Source organism: Aythya ferina (genome assembly GCF_964211825.1).
Source record: "Aythya ferina genome assembly, chromosome: Z".
Lineage (NCBI taxonomy): Eukaryota > Metazoa > Chordata > Aves > Anseriformes > Anatidae > Aythya > Aythya ferina.
This window is the reverse complement of record NC_140299.1, coordinates 10089034-10107946: the sequence shown is the minus strand read 5'-3', so window position 1 is coordinate 10107946 and position 18913 is coordinate 10089034. Positions and strand designations below refer to the sequence as shown.

Here is an 18913-nt window from a genome sequence, read left to right as displayed (position 1 = left end):
ATCCCAGAGAGAGCTTCCTGAAAGTCAGTAGGAAACATTCAACTGATTTCAGATAAGCAGCAGCTGAAATAAGCTTGACAACATTGTTCCTTCTGCCCGGGTAAAAAGAGAATATTCATGACCCACACAGCCAGAAGAGCTGGAAACAGATGCTGGGAAGCAGTAAAGAAAGTAGCAACATGCAATCCTTGAACTTTACAACCCCCTGTAACAGATTAGCACTGCTAGTGAATCCAAAGCACCAACAGCCCATAAAATATTTTCCAGTTTTTACATGAAATAGAGTTGGAAACAGAACAAGTGCAGAAGCCTCCAATTCTAGGCAGCTTGTGTGGCTAAATGTTGTGCAGGAGCAAGAAGGAGGTGGAAGTGTAAGGGGAGGAGCGGGTCGCATTGTGTTGGTGTTCCCAAAGCCAGGTGAGATGCAGCACTGCAGAAGCTCTTCCCAGGCACAGGGTTATCTATCCCCCTTTCTCCTGTGGTCCCTCAGTCCAGCTGGCAGACCGCCAGTCTCAGGAGACTTCCCCAGCCAACACAAAGCAGATCAACCACCTGAGCCTCACGTCACCTTTTGGGTGAGGAGCAGAAATTGTAAGCCATCTCCTGCCAGCTTTGGGACGTGCTGCAATGACAGCTTCCCAGAGCCCAGACGAAAATCTTCCCTCCAGCAACGCATCTAATTACCCGTCCTTAAAGGCTGTGCAGAAACTATTAGCTCCAACCCTCAGGAGCCCCACAGCCTGTGACAGACATGGTGCCTCAAAGACACGCCAAGTCAAAAATGCTCCAGAGAGCCCTTTACCTCATTACTCACCTCTTCAACTTCTCTGGCAATAATCATGATCTCAATGCAAGCTGACAAGTTAATTCTGGCAAGACAGGAGCCAGCATACTGAGATGCTTATTTAGAATTGTGCTTTACTACTGCTAACAGCCCCACAAAATCTGAAGAGTGAGGTCCCTTATTACTACCACCACTGTTTCTCTGGGGTAGATGCACGCATAAACCATCTAATCCCTCCCTAGCTTTGGCCAGACCTGACACAGGCAGGCAAGCATCACCTCAGACCGTTTGTATCATCTGATTTTTTCTTGAGAGGTGGGAAAACACACACTGAAATTTTGTTATGCTGTGATTAGCAAACCAGAAGTTGAAGCCTCTGTCTGAAGTTTACGAGGGGAAGAGGGGGGTGGAGCAGAAGATGGTGATGGAGAAATATATTTGATCCTATTTATGTAACAAAACTCCTTTTAAACAAAAAGGAAAACTCCTTTTAAGCAAAAAGGCAACGGAGGTTGTAGCCAACCTCCCTGATCCTGGAGGAGAGCTCCATCTATACACACTTAACATCCAAACACGGAAACCAGCTGATAAAAAGCACAGCTGGGAGAAACCCTCTAACATCTACTCCCTCCCTCCTCGGCTGACCAATGCAGACACGTTGCTGAATATTCCCTGAAGTTTCTGCTCAGCAGCTGCTTTGAACTGAGCAGTGAGGACAGGAACAAAATCTCTTATTCAAATCACGGAGATTACGGAGAGGTTAATCCTCCTGACACTGGCAACACAGACAGCTCTGTCAGGTGACCTGGTTCCCCAACCAGGAGGTGAGCTAAACAGCAATCCAAGCTGCCTCTTCTCTCCAATATCCTGTTGTAGCCTTCACCTTATTGTTTAAAAAAAAAAAAAAAAAAAAAAAAAAGCAGCTTGGATACAAAATACTGGAGTGAGCTACTGTGCATGTGTCTTTCTCTCAGATTTATTCTGTTAGCTTGTGCATCAGCCCTTTTGCTTAAAGGAGTTCCCTGCAGGTTACAGGTTTCTCTTAACTTTTCAGTTTCATGATCAAAAGAGACAGCATCTCTACTCCTGAATCTGTGTCTGACTAGGAGAAAAAAACATCAAATCTTTCAGAATTTGCACATGCAGAAGATAAATACTACTGGGCAGAGAAGAAAGGAGGCTTCTAATTTCAGTGACATAAATTACCCTGCTTTCAAGCTCTGCCAGGATGAGAAATGCATTACTTTAAGTAAGTGGAAATGCCTTAATTGATACTGTGAACAAAACCTGCACCATTTAATTTCACAGAAGACAGACTTAAATTCATATATGCTTATAGCTGTCAATGACTAAGGAAATATGTATAACGTAAGCTGTACCCTAACACCAGAAGGCAGGAAGACAGACAACATATTGTCTGCTGGAAGACACTCTGAGCTGGTGAGCTGACTTGGCTGGCAAACCAATAGTTCAACTAGTTTACAAGAAAAGCTTGCATATATATATATTAAAAAAAAAAAAAAAAAAAAAAAAACATGAAAAGAAGAGAAAAACCTCATTCAGAAGTGAGTTCCTTCAGCAGTTTTATTTTATTTGAAAATGAAGTCCACCTTTTCACAATTAATTTCTTCCAGGACACAAAGCACATGCAGCAGCTGCCCAAGCCTCGTAAGCTGTCTCTGGTACCAAACAAAGAAGAAAGAGCAGGAATTACAGATGGAAATAAAACAACTGGAATGTATTTCTCTCTCTTTAGTCAACAAAAGCACTGAAGTCACCTGTCTAGTCCCCTGAATGACTAAGGCTTCTATGATCCCCAGGCAGATTTAGGTTCATCATGAAGCACCCTGGAGCAAAAGCTGCTGGCTAACCACACCAGCAGCGATCACCATCTAATCACAGCCTCCCTATCTTCACGTAGTTTCACTGAAGTTACAGGATGGCAAGCAAGCAGCCAACTGAATGAACACGGCTAATCGTCAAGCTCACCTGAGCACAAGCTTGCCCTGAGAGGGACTGAGCTAAACAAATCTCATTGTTCAACTTCAGAAGTTTAACATACTTGCCAAAAAAAGAAACTCAAAAATAAAGCAATAGCGTATTTGTGGTGGATTCAGTAATATATATATATATATATGTATCCCACCATACTACAGCAAGTGATAAGCTCCCAGGCAAGACAGCACCTGCGTTTTCCTGCACCAAGTAATGAAGCAGAATTGGTCTAATTTTGAAAAATAGTTTTAATGAAAATGTTAACATTATGTTACTTAAATACTTAATTGCTTTGGTTCACAAACCAGAGACAACCGTAACATCTAGAAGACAGAACAAAGCTGACTGCAAGCACTAAGGAAAAGTAAAAGAAATACTTAGGGTATCAGCTACAGTATAACTGAATGAGATCCCCAGATGAGAACTGGGAATCTAAGAGAATACAGACTAGAGATGAATTCTTTGGAAGCCTGATTTTACTCTTGGCATTCACAAACTGCTCAGACAACACTGGTTCTTGGATGACAAAGACAAATTCCCGAAGTAGGACCATGAGACTGGCACCAACTTTCAGGACTTCTTTTGTTTTGCTTAAGATCTTAAGATGCTAATCACTTACAATATTCCCTAGAAAGAAGCTGAAAAGGATATTTCAAGTTCAGGTTGTAAAGACAGAATGTGTTTTCCAAAATCCAGCTACAGACTGATACCCAAGCATCATTTAGGAAGAGCAGCTGACTGCTCCCCATGGCAGTACTGGTATCTGAAGGAGCTGTGTCTCCTGAACACACCAGCACTTACCATTTTTGTTTTGACACAGCAGGTACACAGAATTGAATCACAACCAGATGTTACTATTGACAAGGATTACACCCAAGACAGCTGTCCTGAAACCCATGTGTTTGCTTGTATTTCAGCCTCCATAAAAATTACACTGAAATTCCATCAGGGTAAATACCATTAGTATCAAAATCATTAACTAAAATAAACAGCCTTCAGTAACAATTTAGTACGAGCAAGTTTCCTCACTTGCTGTTTGGTTTCTTCTTATTAAAATGCGTAATTAAGCAAAATGGTATATCAAAAGTTTACCTTAATGTATATTGTTTATAACGGACAGTTGTCAGAGCAGGAACTCACACCCCAATGAAGTCAGTGCTGTGAGCATCACAAGACTGGAAGGGGTCCCTCTGGTTACCACCTCTAGCTTCCATTCTCACAAAGACCTGTACCCTAATTTCCAGCCTAGGCTTTAATACATGACACACTTGTACCTACTACATCTTATGCCAATGTTATCCTCCAACTTAAATGGCTTTTCCCATCCTGTGCTTAATTTCCTGAAGTTATTTCTGAACAGAAATCATAGATCCCATCAATGCTTGTTTATCAGGTGGAAGAAGCCACAGCCTCCTGGTCTTCTCGCTGGAAGAACTGAAAGGAAGGAAGAGCCAGCCAAATTTACTTCCACCCTCCCCATTAAGTCCTACCTGAGCTTGTCCATCCCAAACAGGCTCAGCCTGTGCAGACTGCTGCATTCACAGACAACTTACCCATGTTGTTGGTCCTTCCCCTGTACCAGGAATACTTTCGCCGGCTCCACCTTTTCCTCTTCCCACAATTATCCCATACTGGTTGGCAACACAGTTCTGAATCACAAGAACTCCTCTTATTCCATGAAGCTCCTTGTTTTTCAGAAATTCCTGTCATTTGCCTTTACACGTGTAACTCTTCTACTTAATACCAGCTCATTTTCCTTATGGATTCCCCTGGGGTCACTTAATTCTTCATGCATTATATTTCTCTACTTCCAAATCGATTATGCCATTAGGACTGGGCTTAAAAACAAGTTTGACATATACATTCCTACTTTTCTTGCCACACCACAAGTGGAAGACATCTATCTACTTTTCCCACCAGTTTTTTAATGTTAGTAGCTTCTGCTACAGCCAGTCCCTCACCCACCTTACGTTTCTTCTGCCAGTTCCAACCTTCTTCAAAGAGAAACATCTGCTGCAGTGATTGGCAAGATGCATGTTTTCATACAGAGCCAAGAGGTTAGCCCAGCAGTCTGCCTCTTGCAAGCCTACACCACATTTATACAAAATTACCTTCCACACCGCTTCCATCTGTCTATTAAGCTTTTATTACACTCACTTTAAACCTCAAGCTATCACAGTCTCCTCTGCTTTTGAGGTCAGGATGCACATATTGCCCACACTTCTCTCTTATCTCCTTATCTTTCTGCCACCCCACAAAAACCACCAATCTCCTTCTCCGATTAGGTGATGCCACTGTTGGCTTACAGCAGTTACCAGACTCAGATTTCAAGTGTTGTACACGTTAGCACTCCGGGATGGAGTTTACCTGACTTATATTCATTAAGGTGTAGAAGATTTGCTCCCACCCTATACATCTGTGTATTGTTTTCAGCCCTCACAAGAAACAACAACTACAGCTCAGGGATCGCACCCAGCTCATCTTTACACCCTGTCCCTATGCACTGTGGCCCGATTCCTTCCTCTGCGAGATGGGTTGTTTCTCCTTTTCGTGTGATCAAAGCACCTGCTGTTATCTGTTTTAACATCCTTTGCAAGAGCTCACCTCTTCTGCCAAGTTGCAAACCCCTGCCTTATCCCTGCACTTCCTGATCCCCAAGATACATCTTCCTCTACAAACAGATTTTTCTGCCCACACCTCACATAGGTTCAGTGTTTGCTCACCGTATCCTGACACAGTGATCGGGTCAATCATCAGCTTTGGGGTCATTTCCTGGGAGAAGCCTTTCCTTGTTATGTGAGATGCTAATATTTGCCCCTGCAGCTTCACAGACTTCCATGTCTTCCTCCATACCCAAGCTCCTGACTTCACCAAAAGGCTTCTATATACTTTTTGCAGGTGCTGGTATACAGGTTTAGCTCTTCAATTTCCCCTAGGTTACATTGTGGTCACTCAAACCAAGTTCACTTCCACATCCAGCATCTCCTCAGCATTCTCTGTGCTGCTTAAAGCCACAATTAAATTTGCCTTGCTCTTAGGGCCACAGTCACCATGCAATGATGAAACTGCCACGTACCACAGCCCTGTACCCAGCCCTGACCAACTGCACACCTCTGCTGCGGGGAGTTAGCCTGCCACACTGACAATGCCCAGAAACACTTCTCTCTAACCACATTACAAGATTTCTACCCACATTTAAATCCTGGACACCGTAGATCTCCAGTGTTACCACAGCAAAATCTCTTATCAGCTCTTCCTGAAGTAATTTCAGCCCAGCTGGTTCCCTTTTATCCACCCTAATGCCACTTTACAATTCTGCATCCCTAACCCACCACAATATTGCCACCAGTCACCTTTGTTGCTCTCTTCCCAGAGCAGGGCATCCCCTCCAATATCTTCATTCCCATCGTAACCCCTGTCATTGCTGCTTTGAGTCCTACACCAACAGCTCCAGCACCACCACTTCGGTCACACGCTTCCCACTGTGATCTTTAAGAAACGGACTTAGAAAAACTATTAATAAAATGCACTTCACTTTTTACTCTTTTTACTTCCTATAACTTTATACATCGCTTGTTATTTTTAGAGTCATGCAATCCCTAATTCATCTCTGACACCAGCTCTTTCCTGCTGCTGGGAAAAACTGGAATGCCAGCCCCAGCAAGCGTGCACAGGGTTAAGTGCTGTGTATTCACACTCCAGTCACGTGCAGCTCTGCTCCAATAGAGCCTGAACACATTTCTAGATCTCTGACTGAAGTGTCCGACACTTACAGGACGGTAACTACAAACTCAAATTCACAACAGGTTTGTTGCTAGCCTCCTGCTAAGCCACACTCTTCCCACCTAGCCAAAACGTAACAAAATGCTGACTTAACATGCCAGCCTGGCAGGTTGCGGCATGCCTTGATCTCCTTTCAACCACCAGAAAATATATGTAAGTGTTTTTCATTACAGTCAGATCATCCATGAAACAACCAAGAACCTCCACTTAAGTAACAGGCATCACCGAAGTCCCTTTTTTCCCCAGTCCTTAAGTACTGGCAGGGCAGGGGAACAAAATTTCCTAATAGTTTTTCCAGCCTAAGGAGAGGCACACATGCCACTGTGATGCTGAAGCTGAACAATCAGTTCAGGTTAAAAAGCATGAATTTGTCACGTATGATGATAATCAACAGAAGGCCGCCTAGAACTGCTGCAAATCCTTCGTCAGTTTTAATTCAGAAACTGATCTTTTTCTAAAAGACTCGAGGTTGTTATACTAAAAAAATACAGTGTCCTACAGAGGGTCATATTAGATTACTACAACAATCCATTCTGGCCTTATAACTATAGAGTTTCTAAGCAGTTAATCTCCTCAAAAAATCTGCTATTAAAATGGAGCATACGCAGACTCCACTTACTTAATTTGATATGTGAAAATCTAATAAAATTCTGCACACGCAGCAAGTTATACCAGGTAGGAAAGGCTGAAACATAATTACTGTCTCACATCCACTTCCCCTCCCCACCAACTACTATTCATGTTACATGCCACGTCCAAGTTTCCATACGTAAGTTTCAGCTCAAATCAGGATTTCAAGTCTGGGGCATGTGCGAGCTAAAAAAAAAATAGAAAGAATTTATTTCATAAATAACAAGAACTTATTAGTCTATAAAACATTATCATAATTTTGGTGGTGTTTGAACTCCTACCTCCGAAAATGAAGGCAGCTTCAGCTTTTTAGTAATTTATGGGCCTCATGCTCTTAAGAAAAGTCACGTGAAATGCACCTTTCAAAGAGGCCAAGCAACCTCCTTAAGAATGGCACCCACTTGCTTATAAAAAAAAGCATGATGAAGAAGAGCTCAAAAGATTGGGAGGCTAGACAGAACCAGAATGACACACAATTTTCTAAAACGTACGTAGCTGTTAATGCAGTAGTCAAATTCCCTCCTCACGCAAAGCTGATAAGCTACCTTGGCATCATCTCAATTAGTGCGCAGTACTGCTGGCATGATGGAAAAAAACAGTTATTAAAGGTTTCCAAGATAACAGCTTGCAGATCCCCACTGCACCTGCAGTCGTAACACCCCACAGGGGCTCCAGTTGCAAAGGACCGTGGCTGTTGCAGCAGAAGACCAAGTGATGACTAAATGGGGATCAGCACAGGCACTGGAAGTCAGAAAGCCCTGGGTATTTCCTGAAAACAAGTTCTGGGGTTTGAGAAATCCCTCAGGAAAAGCAGGTGTTCATGAAGGATTTCCTTCTAGACATTTAAATGACTCCAAATTCATTTACATTTTATTTTAATTCCTTGGAAACTGGAAGTTGGCCAAGCAGAAAATTTCAGTTTATATTACAGCTTAAATGAAATTTGTCCCACAGTTTCTTCCGATATAGCCTTTCCATCACTACCTGACCATACAGAACTGTTCTGAAATACCTTTTAAAAAATACTTTTCAGCAATTAAAAAAAAAAAAAACCTGAAAGGGATGAGTTTGCATAGCAGTCTTTGAATAATTTGGTCAAGCATTTGCTGAAAAAAATTGCCTTAAAGAAACCTTCTTGGAATACTCAGGATGCCAACATTCAGTGCAGAGCAGAATAAAGCATGCAGCTCTCCATCGCTGAAGTTTACAATGCTGTCTGGCCTCAATCAGGTACCCAGTGGCATAAAAAGATATAAAAAAAATGCCCACAGTGAAACGTTACCATTGTGCTGGCACAAAGCTTTAAAGGAATGAAGGGTTTAATGGGTTTAACTCCAGACCCAAACTCCCTTCCTCAGCAGAGGCCAAGAACGATGGCACCAGGTTGGCTATATGTTGGCAGACTTCATCTGGACAAGAGTGACCCAATATAGCCTTTACTGTAAAACTCCTCCTTTTAATTAATTTATTTATTTTTTAATTATACACCTTAAGCTGAATATTATTACACTGACCTTGGCTGAGAAAATAAGCATGAAGTGAGCTGATGCTCAGAAGTGCAATTCTGCAATTATTTTGTATCGATAAATTACACCTCCATGGTAGAAATGCAGGAGTTTCCTTAGAAGAGCATTTGGCTGTAAAGAATTAAGAGGGTTAAGTCACAGGAGCTTTAAGTAATAAGGTTAAAACCAGTATTCCTTAAAGGGACACAGCCAGGGCTGAAAGCCAAACTTCTTTTAAAACTCAGCAACAGTTTTAGGCTAGAGATTATCTCGAGGAAGACACCTTCTCTTATCCCTCATCAGACATTCCCTTCTAGTTCAATTCACTTTCCGTTCATAAGTGATGTTTGGGTGCAAGGAAGAAGATGAGGGGCCTGAAGCCTGCACAAAGTTGTTTGAAGATCATGCCATGGTTTCTGTTTCTAAATGACCCTTTTCCTAGATTACAGGCAGGCAAAAAGGGAACAAAATCAGGGGTGTTTTTTTAATGCGTAACACAGCTTTGAATCCATGGAACCATGCCCAGAAATTATAAAACCTCTACAAATTTTAAGTCTGGACATTGAAAGTATGCCCTGAAAACAAAGGGGGGGGAGTATTATCTACCTGACAACATCTCAGTTTAATATAGAATCATAAAATCATAAAGATTGGAAAAGACCTCCAAGATCATCTGGTCCAACCATCACCCTACTATTACAGTCATCCACTAAACCCTGTCTCTAAGGAAAGGTTGGACCTGGTGCTTAAACACCCTCAGTATAGAATTTCAATAAGCCAAATGTTTCTATAGCATAGGCTTCCCCACTGAATGCAGGTACCCAACTCCCTTACAGTTCTTTCCAAAGCTTCCTCCAACTCACCTGACAAAAGGATGAACCTACGAACACTCAAGAGCAGCATGCTAGAGAGAACTTGAGCTGAGTCACAGCCATCAGCTGCTAGCATTTATTTTCATTTTTAAGATACCCTCACCTACTTGTGAGAGACACAGCAAACCTGCCAGCGACATCCTCTGTTTCCTCACCGCTTTCCGTAACAGCAGGGTATGAGTTCATGTAGTAACGTGGTGCTTACGGAGTTCAACCAACACCAGCCAAAAGAATTCTTCAGCTGAGGACTTCTCTTCCTCCAACCTGACCCCATACCCATTGCAAGTTTCTTGCACTCTACACTGCATAAGAAGGGAAAGATCACTAACATCAACAGGTACTCACTGTCTTACGTAAAAGTGTGATAATTCAATTGAAGCTCAAAGCTAAAAATTGGCAAAATAACTTAAGGAGTCTGTATTGAAAGCCTGTTGAAGGAGGGGGGCATCTCAGCTTTTTGTGACACATTGAGTAAACCTCACTTTATCTTTTCATTGAACAACAAATCATTGTTTGGAGATGTTTAAACTTTTTTTTTTTTTTAATCTGGATTAAAATAGAAGCTTTCTTTCTATCTCAACTAGAACACAGATACTCAGCAAAACATGTCACAAGCAAGGTGCTTGGTATGGTAGTATTTAACTGAAATGTGAACTCACGGAAGACAGTATTAGTCAAATAAAGCTGGTCAAGTTGAGAAATACTTGACAGCTCTTATGCCTACTGGCAATTCCATAGTTCTTTTAAAACTTGTAGATAGCATTCCAACTAAAAGCACTAAGCAGGAAAAGTACTTTGGATCCCTATTACAATTTACTTCTGCAGAACAGTGACTTCAAAATTGCCTACAGTAGTTGTGATCAAATCAAATACCTAGCAATACAAAAGAGACATTTCAGAAATTCACAAAGCTGGGGATAGTTATTAGTTATTTCACTGAGAAAAATAAAATTGAACAGGAACTGTAATATTAGATGCAGAAACCATTTACAAAGAGCTTTCTAGGGAACCAAAAGCCACTACTCCTTGAGCAAGTACAATTGTAGTCCACCCCACTCCAAAAGCAGCGAAGAGACACAAGCCACTGCACAACATACAAGAAATAAACAATTATCAATACAGGTTAATTGGCCCTACATGTAAGGGGAGATGAGATAAATACAAAAAAAAATCTTAATCTTCTTAGAGATAAAAAGAAACACTAAAAAGTATATTGCCATCCTAACTCAGTCACTGATTTATTTGCCAATGGCAAAGAAATGACAAGCACACAATAAACATCTGCTCTGTGCTTGGGGAGAGGCAAGGCACCTGTGTGAGCACATACTTTGCAGTCCACCAGTAAGTGAAGACAAAATCCAAGATGCAAATAATAAAAATCAGAAAGTCTAGACATCTGAAGAAGCCTGGAGCCCTGTGACATTTGCTTTAAATGCATGCTGAAAGATTGGAAGAGTCCCTAAGGAGACCAGAGTGCCACACTCCAGGTGACAGTCAGCATGCTCACGGGAGGACAGGTACCTACAGATCACTGAGCACACCAGGCAAACGTAAAAACTAATGTGTAAAAACTAATACAGCAATCACTGTTTACAGGGTAAAGTTCTGAAAAAACTGTTACTGCTAAAGCAGTGAGAGCAAGTTGCTTCCACACACTTTAATACAAAGAAAATGCCAGGTACTAGCAGGTTTTAGTCTACCAAAGAGAGACTGAGAGAAGTCCAAACACATCCTCACAGCAGCTCCCGATCTGTTTGCAAGACCACACAATGAAATCCCTGTATGAAAAGAGAGGTGTTGTTAGACATAGCACTCTGGTTTCAGGTCTCTAGGAAGAGCAGTGAGAACAGCTTTCACTGAGTGACTGAAGTAGTTTCCAAAATATTGTGTAAAGATTGTTAATGAGGTATAGGGGAAAAAACAAGGGAGGAAAGTTTCAAAACAAAGTAATAAAAGGATCATTTGCCACCAGACATATGCATTTCACAAGCCTCCAAGCCAAATATTTAAGGGAAAGTCCAGGATTAAAAAAAAAAAAAAAAAAAAGGCAGTTATATTGCTTGGACTTTATATGACACTATGTAAATTGTAACTGGCTCTCAAACTGTTACAGTTCATAATAAGGAATTTACAGAGCTTGGATTAAATCCAACAGTATGTTGCATATTAAAATATTATGTTAAAAACAACTTTAACACATTTGACTTAGCAGATCCCAAACTGAAGGAGTCAGCTGAGAGGACACCAACTGAGCAAAAAAAAAAAAAAAAAAAAGCAGATGCTGCCCAAATTCAAGAAGCACCTCTGTACATTTCCCTTTCCCCACTGAAAACCAGAGAGGATTTTCCAGCAGTTCTTAGTGACCAAACTCTTAGAACAAGGAGTCCACATTACTTGCTGAAACGCCGCAGTACTAGTGCCCAAAGCTGAAGGAGGATTTGAAAGAGAAAAGTGAATGAACATCTGTGCATCACAAGCCAAATACAGTCTGTATCTTTTAACCATTCCTGCTACTTAACAACAGAAGCTTGAAAGCTTTACAGTTCCCTCTATGATTAAGCCACCAATTCCATGTCACCCTTCTAAACCCTAAATTTAAGTCTCAATGCAATGAGGCTCCTTTAAGAGCTAAGACACTTTATCTTAGCATTACTATCCAAAATTGTAACACATTTTGTTCCAAAACTACACATGCTGGTAGTTCCCTGATTAATTGCAGATAGAGAAAATGAATCTGTAATAATATATAGCCACTTCTTCATGAAGCAATGTATTTGTATTAATACCTGCAGTTCTGCTACTGTCTTCTGGATCTAATTTTGTTCTTTTCCATTTTAATCTACACAGAAGCAGGTAGGGTTTTGTCATTGCCTTGTTTTTTTTTCAATTCTGCAACCATTTCAGAAAGCAGTCGCAACACAGCAGTACAATCACCCTATTGCTAAGAGTACTATTTACAAGAGAGAGTCCTTCACCATTGAGAAGCAAGAGCTGGAGGCACTGCATTCAGCCTCACAAAGAACACAGAGGTGAGTTGAGGCTATTTTATTGAGGAAAAAAAAATAAACACAAAAAAAAAGCCCTTGTGCTTGATTACTGGCCTTCTAGTTATGGATTTTTCTATATATTCAACAAGGTGGACATGCTTTTATTTCTAGTGTCAGTAACACTAATTTCCATTTTCCCCACTTGCTTTTTTCTCTTGGATGTCGGAGTTTAATCAGGTGGGCAGGTACTGGAACCCCAGTTTAGCTGGCCACACAAGAAAGCTCTGTTAGGTTCCCTGAGCTCCACTCCAGCTATTCTGACAAACCAAAAAAAGTCACCAGATAAGCAAGCTTTGCAGCTCTTCAAAGCACCAGCAACATAAGCAGCATGCAACGAAAAGAAAGTCCCTAGCCTCTAGGTGCTACGAATTTCCCACAGCAGTTAAAAACTTAAAATTTCAGAGAGCAAGACCAGAACAGATCTCCTAACTCTATGTCCCACATACCTCAGGCAGCTAAGTCTCAGACTGATACTGCAGAGCAGACATCAAGACAAAAGCACTGCGCCCTCACGGGACTAAGCCACACACCACGTGCAGGGATGACACAAGATCCCCACTGCCAATATCCCTGGAACAGCAAAGTAAAGCATTTCAGATACTGATACAGTAGATAGGACAGGTGATGTATGAGACAAAGCAACACGATTTTTATTACTATTATCAAATGGAGAAGGTAGATCCAGAAGCTAGGGAGACAAAGGAACTGAAGACACTGCATAAAGCTGTTATAAAGAAGGAAGGAAGACTAGAAGAGAGCCATCACTGGTTTTGGTAAGAAGCTATGACATTATCTCAAGATACCAAGAGCTGGTGGCAAAGTAAAATGTAATAAAAGTGAGCAAGTGAAAGGGTCTGAAGTACGTCTTTGGACAATGATGCAAATAGAGCAAAGGAACTGATGACAATACACTGGTGACCAGATGATCCAATCTCAGTGGGGTCCACGGTTGGTATGACCCTTGCAAACTGTGCTGAGACAGCAGCTACTTCTGCCTGTAAGCTGGTAGACAGGAAAGATCAGACAAAATTTAATGAAGTTAAGATCCAAGGTAAAAATCAAGACTTCCAAAAGGAAAAAGGTTAACAACGTAAGACTGATGTGAAAAACTGGACTGCTTCCCTGGGACTACTTTTATTTAATGCATGCTATTTTCACAAACACAACCCTAAATGCAAACTAATAAAGCGAACTGTGCCAAGAGAAGATTATGAGACATAATCCAGACACAGCTGCTCTGAACTGGAGTATATGCAATCTCTTTTGCACTTAAGCGGTAGAATCAAAATATGGAGAAGTCTTCTCTAAAGGCCTCAGTTGTGTAAAATTTAGCATTTGTTTTCTGCTTCACTTACACCCTCTGCATCTTTCAAGATTCCTCCTCCCCAGGAGTCCCTTAGATTGCTCCTACAGCCACTTCCCACATCCTCCAAACACTTGCAGGTGAGCCCAGACTCAGACTTCTGCAGAGTTTAGATTTCCTGCCAGGCACATCTACAACAGACAGGGCACAAAGCTACTGAAAAAAAATACCTGATTTGATCTCTGAGAATAAAAAAAAAAAAAAAAAGAAATGTACCTCTTAAAAAAAAAAAAAAAGAGATCAAGTCACAAATGTCAGCTGCTCTATCGGGAACAAAGGCAGTGCTCAGATCTGTTTTGTGTGCACTGTTTTAGATGATCCATTCATTAAAATATCATTAATACACATAATTCAAGTAGGGAAAAAATCTGTGAATTACAACACTTTCTGGCTGCTGGGCCTCATGTTACACTGCCACTTAGATTTTTTTCCATGTTTCGCTTTTATCTGTTAAACTGCAATTCAGAGGCGATTAACAGTGTCCTAATCACCTACTTTTCTTTCACAGGTTTTTGGTTGTCTTTCTTTTTTTAATCTCAGGTCTACAGCATACAACCCGAAGTTACAGTGCAAACTTAGATGTGTATCATTTTTAATGAAAAAAGCAGCTTGTTATAAATAAATACATAAGTCAACACAACTTACTCCTGCTTGCACCAAAAGTAATTGTTTTACCTCACCTTCTGGTACCTATTTTGTTTTTCAGACTGCTCTACACCAGTGTAACACCATTTTACGTTTAATGGTTCATACTTGTGAGTTCTCATGAGCTTATTCTTTCAGTCATAAACATTTTAAAAAACACATTTAGTAAATTGACTGTATTCTTCATTCTTATAATAAAGGTGCTCTGTATCATCTAAATCACTGCCAGTATTATCTGCCATCTTAGCACAGCAGGTGGATATAGAATTTCATTTTCACAGCAGTTCTCCACCACACAGTCAACAAACACTTCATTTTTCTTCTTTGTATCTTTGCACCCAGACAAAAATAAACCAAACACAAAAGTGTGTCATTTTGGACCACCGAAATGCTTTTGTCCCAAAGGCTCTATGGATCTTGAAGGAACAACCTTGCAAAGCAAGACTGTCTCAGTAACTGCAATATCCAGTTCATGGTCTTTCACTACTTTTAGTAGATGGGTTATAAATACACCTTTAACACAAGTGGCCAAGTTCCATGTGGCATCAAAAGCAGATTTTTTTTCATAGGACAGCCTGAGAGCATTTTGAAGATCAACCACTAAGAAGAATTGGGAAAAAAAGTAACATTTAAGCATCCCTGAGCTAGTAAGAATCAGCTGCAGATAAGATATTTTGGTAAAACTTTCCAAATTTCTAAGTCCACCAGAGATGCTCAGTGTGCTTTAGAGATTACAGAGAACATTTTTACGATAAGCTCCACACTTACACAACTCTCCTACCTCCTAAAACAGATATTTTTTTTTTTTAATAAAAGGGTTGAAACTTAATTAAGAAGCCCTCTCATACAAGAACAGTGCCCTCCCCAAAACACTGCACACTCAATATACTCCTGTATTACTCAGATGGCATCTTTTCATTAACACTATCATCAAAACATCGATTTTCATTCAAAAAGGTGATGAACAGCTGGGTGAAGAGCTGTTATCAGACCAAGGGATACAAGCAAAAGAAAAGCTGAACTGGCAGCAGCACACTAGTGTCAGTTTTTTATCATATCTGGCAAAGGAGCTGAGAACATTAAAACAATACTTCTAAGCCGAAGGGCATGGCTGTGAGGACACCCTGCGACCAGCATTCAGCGCAAAACACTGACAGGAGACACGTCCCAGAAGCACAAGTCCTGGCAGATGGTACCCTTCAGGGATTTAATTTTTTATTATTTTTTTTTGGCACAAGAGAGCAAGAAATTGAGAACTGGAGATAAAGAGCAAGCGACTAGCACTGTAACCCATCCTGCATGGGAAAGCACTACTTTTCAGTAACCTGTTCAGCAAGGGGACGAGGCTCGATAGCAGGAGATGATTAGTGATGTACCTGAAATAAATAATGCTGCAGGTTAGAAGCACAGACACTGAGGATAACAACGTTAAGGCTACTGACAGCAGCCTGCTCTCTGCCAGCAGCGCAGCTTCATTCAGCGGCAGCGCTTCGACTCGTGTACAAAAGAGCTACGAAACTCAAACACGGCTCCTCCCCGCTCCCAGGTTTTGGCCCCTGGCTCCTCGGCATCGCACCTGCTGCTTCCTCGCCTTCCTCGGGGCCATTCCTCGCCCCAAAAGCTGTCCTCGGCCTCGGCCAGACCTTTGGTGTATGGGGGGGCTCGGCCACCTGAAGGTGCGAGGCTCAGCGCCGCCTTCACGGCTTCGCGACCCGACGGGGGCTCAGCTGAGAGGCAACCGGGATGCCGGGAGGGATGGGAAGCGTCAATTAAAAACAAAACACGGAGAGCCCCACGCAGACCTGAAACCTCCCGGCTGTGCTCCCAGCGCGAGCACCGTACCGGAGCGAAAACCAACTTTGGAGGCAGGTGCTGGGGGACTTGCCCGTCCCTTCGCGGATCCCTTTGGGGATCCCCACGGCTTCGCCATACTCCTCTCCCCCCGTTTGAGGCAGGACACCCCGAGGGGTGTGCGGGGTGGCCACCACCTGCGGGTGGCACCCACCGGCAGCCCCGGCTCCGCCACCGCCACCGCCCCCACTCACCTCGCACGCACAGCAGCGACATGGCGGCGGCCCCCCTCCCGCCGCCGCGCCTCAGCTGCGGCCCCGACAGCCGCCCCCGGCTCTCCTCATGCCGCCCCGCAGCCGCAGGTCGGCCGGGCGACGAGGAGGAGGAGGAGGACGACGACGAAGAGGAGGAGAAACGGGGGAGGAGCGCAGGAGGAGCCGGTCCGCCGAGCCCCGCTGAGGGGAGGCAGCGGCCGGGGCGGGGAGGGCAGGGCGGGAGCTGCCCGCAGCCATCCCGACATGGCCGACAGGGGGCGCCGCCTCGGGCAGCACCTCAGGGCAGGGAGGGCCGAGCCTCCTCCTCACGGTGCTTTACCTGTTTTTCCTTTTTTTTTTTTTTTTTTTTTTTCTAAGTCTTGTTTTACTCCTGCGCTCCTTTGAGTCATGTCCTCGTAGTTTTAACAGGTGGCCTCTAATTCTTTTAGTGCTGCTTCATCCCAGAACCCTTGTCCTACTTAGTCCCAGAACTCTCACGCTGTTTCATCCCATAACCCTCACCCTTCTGCATCGCAAACTGTTCATCCTGCAATGTGCTTTTGCTTACAGACGATCCAAGGAGAAACAAATCCTTTCTGACACTGAAACTCAAAAGCAAAGTGGCATCTAATGTGATTTCTACACCATTAATGCTTACAATGACCCAAAAGTCCACAGGGGGCATGGGACAAATCTCTTGGCCGGGTCTTTCAAAGACTTTTCCCAAAATTCAGACCTAGGCAGGAGACAATGAGTTATGTCCTGTGCATCAGTGTGTTCTACTGCCTTTGAGTTTGCTGCACAGAAGTGTATCAGTCATGGAGATATGGCAAAAACACATACAGCTTATCTGAGATGGCAAGGGGGACCCCTTGAACTTTGTTCCTGCAAGCAAGCAGGCAGACTGTGTGAGGCAGACTGATGGTCTCAGAAGACTATGAACACTTTCCTCCCCCAGCAGTGCAAGCAGCCATCGTCAGCAAGGAAGCTGCAAGGCCCAGCAGCAAGGCAGGTGGTAAAGGGATTTCCTCCTGCTGTCCCAAACTGGCCTCAGTGCTGCTGAGATGCTCCACAGAAGCTCTGGTTTGCTTATTTGCGTGTTATTTAAGTCTGGTAGTACCGGCATCTGTGTTTGGGCTGCATATCCTCAAAGACTGCCTAGCTGCAAGCTGAGCACAACACTGGCTTCCCAGTTAACTCCAGGGGACGCGTGAGTTCCTGCATGCCTGAGGGTAGGATGCTAGATCCTCAGCCTTTCCAGATCTCCAGTACTCCTCAGCTTTCAGCGGAGTCTCAGAACTTTTTGCCAGTGAAAGATCAGCTTTCACTGATCAACAGCTTGAGTCTCCAAGCTGTTTGCACACCTCTCCTTGTCCTTCTTTCTTTGCAGTCTTGTTGCAAAAGAAAACCCTTTGGCTGCACAGGAGCTGATCTGTGCACTAGCCATGTGAGAATTTCTTCACAGATAGGGTGGTCAAGGGGTGGTCAAGCATTGGAACAGGCTGCCCAGGGAAGTGCTGGAGCCTTCCCTGGAGGTATTTAAGAGACATGCGGACATGACACCAAGGGATGTGGTTTAGTGATGGGACTGGGTGGGTCAGGCTGATGGGTAGACTTGATGATCTTGAAGTTCTTTTCCAACCTAGATTGCTCTGTGATTCTATCATTCTAACTCCATCATGACTGTTCTCCTTTTGCTGCTCCCCATTCCTCTGCCTGTCCTAATTTAAAGACTGAAATCTTTGGAGCATGATTGTCGCATACAGCATCATACAGAACTTGGTACAGCAAAGTCCCATTTTCCCTACTGCTTGCAAAGGCTACCATAATACAGAAATTACCTCAACAAAAGCAGATGATGTCACACTTTTGAAAATCACAGTAACATGTTGTTAGTAAGCATGGCAATCAAGTAAGCATCTTGTAGCTAGGAGCTTTGCTGGGAGAGACGTCATTACCAGCAATGACTGTGAACACTGGGATTATCACAGGTGTTATGAATTCCCTGCAGTTCCAATGGAAGTGTTTTAACAATCGTTATCTGATCCAAAGAGATTGTTCGTGTAAGTACTTCAGCCAGATCCTAACTCCCAAATACAGTGGTTCCTTGTGTGCCTGTCCATCCCCTCCCTCCTTTCCACTTCAGATAGGCTGGAAGAGGGACGATGCTACTGCAGAGAAACTTTTGCAAGGCAGAATTACTCCCCACTAAATTAAAGTTGTTCTATGAAATCAAATTCTCTG

The 18913-nt window shown here is 42.8% G+C and overlaps 1 protein-coding gene across 2 annotated transcripts in view; it reads right to left on the bottom strand.

The window, feature by feature from the left end:
* Nucleotides 1-16875, bottom strand: part of UNC13B (unc-13 homolog B) — a 213361-nt gene extending 196486 nt beyond the window's left edge. Inside the window, exon 1 of one of the 2 annotated variants that reach the window (XM_084503110.1) lies at nucleotides 16670-16875. In XM_084503110.1, coding sequence (XP_084359236.1) covers nucleotides 16670-16691 — 22 coding nt within the window. In that variant the 5' untranslated portion in view covers nucleotides 16692-16875. The remainder of the gene's footprint in view (nucleotides 1-16669) is intronic. The other variant, XM_084503111.1, reaches the window with a different exon arrangement.
* Nucleotides 16876-18913: the final 2038 nt, after the last annotated feature.